The 6,000-nt window shown below is 38.5% G+C and overlaps 1 protein-coding gene across 1 annotated transcript in view; it reads right to left on the bottom strand.

Annotated features, from left to right (window-relative positions):
• Nucleotides 1-1,077: 1,077 nt before the first annotated feature.
• The window catches only part of LOC104210255 (midasin), a 64,086-nt gene continuing 59,163 nt past the window's right edge, over nt 1,078-6,000 (bottom strand). Inside the window, exons 71-77 of the mRNA XM_070172203.1 lie at nt 4,660-4,863; nt 2,829-4,532; nt 2,474-2,755; nt 2,187-2,366; nt 2,019-2,117; nt 1,787-1,912; nt 1,078-1,669 (exon numbers count right to left, since the gene is read on the bottom strand). Coding sequence (XP_070028304.1) covers nt 1,637-1,669; nt 1,787-1,912; nt 2,019-2,117; nt 2,187-2,366; nt 2,474-2,755; nt 2,829-4,532; nt 4,660-4,863 — 2,628 coding nt within the window. The 3' untranslated portion in view covers nt 1,078-1,636. The remainder of the gene's footprint in view (nt 1,670-1,786; nt 1,913-2,018; nt 2,118-2,186; nt 2,367-2,473; nt 2,756-2,828; nt 4,533-4,659; nt 4,864-6,000) is intronic.

Below are 6,000 nucleotides of genomic sequence, written 5' to 3'. Positions count from 1 at the left end.
AATATTGGTACAAAGATACTATTGATAAAGTAAGATTTAGTTCGGTCACATGCTAAACTTTGTTACAACACGATGAAGTTCTTTGGTAGGTTAGAAAAATACAACTTAGAGCCTGGTGAATATGAGTTCAATCAAATCATGGAAGTTATCAATCTTGTGCCATTTGTGGATTCTTTAGACTCGAGGACGAGTCTTTCTCAACCAGAGGAGAATGATATAAATGAAGAATCTATGTTAAATTTTATTAATTGTGGCAAAGATCATGTTTTAGAGCTCAAGTCCAAACATATGGATTTACTTTCAAGAAGCGCAAGAAGTCCAATAAGCTAAAGATTGATTTCAAGATGTCATGATTCTTTCCTTCTTAAAATATGATTTATTTTATTCCTTTTAGAATAAGGATTTTCTTTTAGTAGGATTCTAGTTTATTTTTCTTATAGAATAGGGATTTTACATTCTTGTCTTTAGTTATTTTATTTCCTTATTATAATAGGAATTGTAATCATCAAAGAAAAGACTTTAGGCCTATGTAAAGGGTTCTCTTTCTTTGTAGAAGGGAATTCACGTTTTTGAGGTTTGCCCTAGTTTTACAATGGAGTGTTTTTCACTATTTTGTCTTTTTTTATCCTTGTTTTTGGTTCCAAGAAAGGTGGTGATAGTCTTTATAATATTTTTAATTGCGTGTGGTATTTCTTTATCACGTTAATTTATTCCAAGTGGTGACTTTAGGAACTTGTTGAGTTTTTGATCTTTCAATAACATGTTTCTTGATCTTAATTCGTTCTTTTGATATCATAGAATCATAACTTTCATTGAACTAGTGCAGCATCAATATTTACTTGTTTTGAAGTAGACTTGGTCATTTTCAATAGGAATTCGTAATTGGTCAAGAAAAGAACACACGTAGATATTTAACATCTCATTTTATTACCATATAATTATATTTTTGTGCAAAGAATTTAATAACACGTCTGATTAAAATCACGCCGAGAAAAGAAACTTAATCAAAAAATATAATAAATACCTTATAGGTAATACTGTTGTCGCTCAATTTACTAGGTACGGAAAACTTCATAATTAAAACGAATACAGTAGCTACTCGGCATGAAAAATGGTGCTTCTTGCTCTTGGAGGACAAGTTTACATTCAAAATTCACTGCTGAATTCCTTTGATTTTGTAAGCTATATCGACGGAGAAAAAAGAAAATAGGAAGAAATACACCACATTGTTTATCACTAAACTGAAACCCACCAAATCGATTGGAACCTGAAGATTGCAATATTAAACCTTTGCACTATAAGGTAAACGTCCATAGTTACAACATGACAGTAAGGTAGGAAGATGACATTTTCCCTTTACAGAGCTATACAGTGCGTCAGCTGCAAACAGAAACACCCCTCCCGACCCACCCCCTAAACCTCGCACCCCCTCCAGTGGGAAAGGAAAGCTCAAGCCAAGAAAAGCTGCACTGTATGTTATCCCATAAGGAGACAGATTGCGAGGATGTGATTCACCAAGTTTCTCCTATATACATGTCTGTCTGTACACTTGATCTACGACAAAAGGCCGAGAAAGGTATTATGTACATGTATATATCTCGGGGTTCTCACAGGAATCATGTGTTATATAAGCAACCTATTCCCTCGACTGTTGCATAAGCTCAAACCACTGCATGAAAGGAAAACCAAGATCATGATCATTACTCACGTTATCAAACAATAATTCAGAAATTGTAAAAGAAATTTCAAAATGAAAGGAAGTGCTTCAATATTGTATTACAGTCACCTGTCTTAACAAATCAGCAAGCGTCCTAGGAAGTGCTTCAATGTTTTTGAGCACAACATAGTATGGGAATGGGAACGAATCCAAATACTTTGTAAGCTTAACTTCTCCACCCTGAAAGGTAGCTTCCTGGAAAAGGGTCAAAGAACCAATCACGCTGGGGAACTTTTCTTATTTCAAAAACCATGAAACAAACAAGATCAAGGACCTAATGGAAAAAAAAAACAGTGGTTACCTCAAGGTCCAATATGGATTTCTGTAGGCTATCCACCACAAGAAATGCGACCATTCGCTTTTTGCTCAAGAGATCTCTGACATAGCGTTTCATGTTCTCCTAGAGTAAAAGTAAAATAAAATGAGTATAAGATAGCAACTTCACCAACACTTGAGCAAAGAAATTTACCTTCTCATGAAACCAGCCGTCAGCTATTATCAAAACGAGCTGCTCTAGCGGATTGTACCCAGATGGTAGCCGTGCATTAACAGCAGCGGCATCGAGCATGTCATTCAAGTACTTCAAAAGATCAACCATGGGTTCCTCTGCTATTGTATTTTCTTGCTTAAAGGACAAACTAGAGATCATCTGTATATAAGGAAAACATCAGAATATATCGCTCAACTTTCATCAAAATAACTCAAACAACAGCTGGGACAAATGGTAGAAGCATGTATGTGTGAATATAGACGAACCTTAATACCAGCCTCTCCAGTGAATGACTGATCAAAATCATGCAATATGCGAATGTTTCCCTTCTTACCAAAGCTGGCAACTGACAGCTGTCCTATTTCTAACTGAGACATTGCACGGCAAACAGTCACCAATGCTTCAATGGCTAAATGTCCACAACCACTCTCAGACATGCTGCGGGAGTCATCCACAGCAATAACCACTTGGTAGTTCCGTTTGTTAGGCCGAGTTCTCCTTAGCCATATCTTATCTTTACGGTAATGACTTGCTATGTATGGAATTACCTGGCAATAGATAGTACAAGATCAGAATATTATTCCTTCCAATAAAAAGGAAATATGAATAACTAAAGATTACCTTCTTCATGTTAATTCTTTTCCCGGTCTTGTAATCTCCCTGGAGCTTGCTAGCTAAAGTGGGTTCCATTACCAAACGCAACTGTTCAGCCAACTCCTGGGACAACCTCGTAGTGCGAAGTTCATAATTTTTCCAGAGAGTTGCAGCATTCTTTCTCATCTCATCGGATACCTCTTCAAGGTTACGGGCCTTACCTAGGTCGTCATCATCTACCGAGAGCTCGCTAAGCCGATTTATGTCCTCCACCAAAAAGGTCCTCTTCACTGAGACCAAACTCTGAGACAAACTAGTGACACCAGTATCATCTCTAGCATCAACTTCTGATGGTGATTCAGGTTGCTCCTCAGTGTCCATTATCTCTGATTGCTTGCCCTTGTCATTGCAGAAACTTAAAGCGGAATTACTAATAGTATGTGCTTCAGACAGCTGCCTCTCAATCTCCATTTCAGAAATGTCATCTTTTCTCTCTGTACTTGCATTTTCCCTTTCAAGATCATTTCCGTGTACATTTTTGTCTACTTGATCAGCAGTTGCTGGCCCAAGCGCTTGAGCTGTTCCCTTTTCAAATTCAGCAGTATATGAATATTCATTTGCATTTTCAGCAGCCATATCATCTGGAGCTTCGCTCTCCTGTAGGTCAAGTGAGACTTTGACTCTATCTTTCCATCCCTCGAGGGCATCACCCACACTACGACAAGGATTGGGCTGAATCCGTTGATGTGATGAATCAGCTGGAGGTAAAGGATTTTCAGGTTGATCCCTGCCCAGCTTTTGGCCATTTGAAGAATCAGAAGCCATGATTTCAACCATAGAGGCATCAGGCAAACCTCTCATGGGAGCAAGGTCATGTTGAGGCCCACCACCATCAGATCCCTTCGCTTCAGGAGCTGCATCTTTCAAATTTGCTTGATTATATTCACCTCTAGGCTCAGATGCAGACACAGCAGTTGGGACATTATCACCCACAGAATGAGAAGTGTCCGACTGCAGGATCTCTCTATTTTGTGCTGCTGGTTCCTTTTTCGTGTCATCTGCATGATCACCTTCTTCTTCAGCTCCTCCAGGATTTTCATCAAAATGCTCAGGGTCCGCCTCATCAAAAGTTGCATCTGAATCAGCTGTTTCACCCCCCTCATTCTTTTCCTCAGCAGGGTCACCTTGCTGGTTTAAATCATCTTCCACCATTGGTTCAGCAATCTCTGGTTCATCCATATTACAATCCTCTTCAGGACCTTGATCATGTTCGTCAGGCTTCAATCCAGTAGGATCTGCATATGCATCCTCTTTGTCCATATTTATGTCTTCCATCCCTTCGCAAGTTTCATCATTGCCATTTTCATCAGCTTGCTCCTCTGATATGTCGGGATTGAGTTCTCCTGCTTCATCAGCAGCTTCATCAGCATCATCTTTTGCTCGAAGCTCTCTGTTGATACCGCTGTCTTTTACTGATGGACCACTCTCATACTTTTCATCCATGGTACTGGGATTATCATCACCCTTGTCCCATAGTTTCTCATCAGCTACTTCACCCCGATCACCAGTCTCCCCCATAGCAGATTCCAGTTCTTCATTTTCTTCATTGCCTTCTTCCTCATCTGCAGAATCCTCACTTACACTATATGTATCAGCAGCAAAATCTTGCTCCATCTCAATTCCTTTGTCAGTTTTACTTGGAGCCTCACCAAGAGTACTCTCTTCATCTCTCTACAAAAGCAGAACCAAGAAGGTGTGATCCATACCATTGCTTTTATTGTAAATTAAAGAGAAACAGATTGGAAAAAAGGGAGAAAAATGAAAGCAAGAGATAATTGATATGCTTGTCATTTCTTACATCAGCGGAAGTGCCAATAAGCTGATCTTCATCATTAATCTGGTCGCTGACATCGTTCATTCCACTACCCTCACCCATACCTGTTCCACTTTGATCTTGAACTAAATCCTGGCTGGCATCATTTGTGTCCTCTTCTTTTGTACCAAAGCCTCTAGCAAATAGCGAAGTAAAAACGTTTGCCAGCACATGGGTCATCACAGATAGCTGTCAAAATCATTGAGAAAAGTTTACAAATAATGATTTGCGAAGCAAAGTAGATATCAAAACAAAAGTAGGCTTGCAGATACAGTCTTCGCTAATGTCTTCTAGTCCAGAAAAGTGTCTGAACCAGTATGCGTAAAACTGATTTTATTAGTAAACTAGTCCAGCTGCTTAATTGGATGTGCGTGTTCTTGATAAATAATCCAGTCCCACTTGGTGAAAGTCAACCTAGCAATCTTACATAACAGAGGAACTCCCCATTTCAAAAAGTCCTTTTGCTCTTGCTAAGTTCTCATAAACATAGGATATATATAGTAACACATTCTTACTACCTGCACACGGTACCATCGATACTTTATTACCTTGTAAGTTGTAACCGATAGAAATCCTTATAAAGGTTGATCTGAATGGATGACAATATTATACTGTCTTTTTGAGGCATACCAGACTCCGAAACTAACACCAATTGGACAACACTAAGACTAGACATATCTTTCTTTCCTATGTAGTAGTTTAAGCTTTAGATACTCATGTCTACTTTGAACTCATTCTCAATAACACATTTACCCATATTACCTCCTAATTCTTTTATTGGCATATAAGTATTTTAAGAAAGGTTGAGGCTTTTATAGAAGAAGAAACTCAACGAAAATAATATACAAAGCAGCCCTAATTAAAGCATGAGGATGAATCTTCTGATAGATTCAGATCTTTAGTATTTTTCTTATTTCTTTTATCAGTACCCACGTCAATCTGGCCATGAAGTTCCTAATTCGACCAGGCTACCAAATTACTCTTTTTTTTAAGTGAGGTAAAAAAATAACTCTAGTAAAGGAAGGGGGTTTTTTTTTTTTTTTTGGGGGGGGGGGGGGGGGTGTGTGTCTATGGCAGGAAAATTGATCGGAAGAAACAGCCCATATATGTAACAAGCAAAAATATAAGCACACATCAAGCAGATAACCAAGAACAAGGATAGGCCTCTGCAAAGAATACTATCATCCTATGCATGACAAGAAAATCATGCAGAAGACCATCATAAGGCAAACATAACATCAAAGAACGAATACAGATTTTTCTAAAAGGATGCTATGGGAAGAAAATTGATCGGAAGAAGCACACCATGTATTGACCTTACGCACA

This window comes from Nicotiana sylvestris, chromosome 4, assembly GCF_000393655.2.
Source record: "Nicotiana sylvestris chromosome 4, ASM39365v2, whole genome shotgun sequence".
In the NCBI taxonomy this organism is placed as follows: Eukaryota; Viridiplantae; Streptophyta; class Magnoliopsida; order Solanales; family Solanaceae; genus Nicotiana; species Nicotiana sylvestris.
Note: the sequence above shows the minus strand (reverse complement) of the source record. Positions and strands in the feature narration are given on the sequence as shown.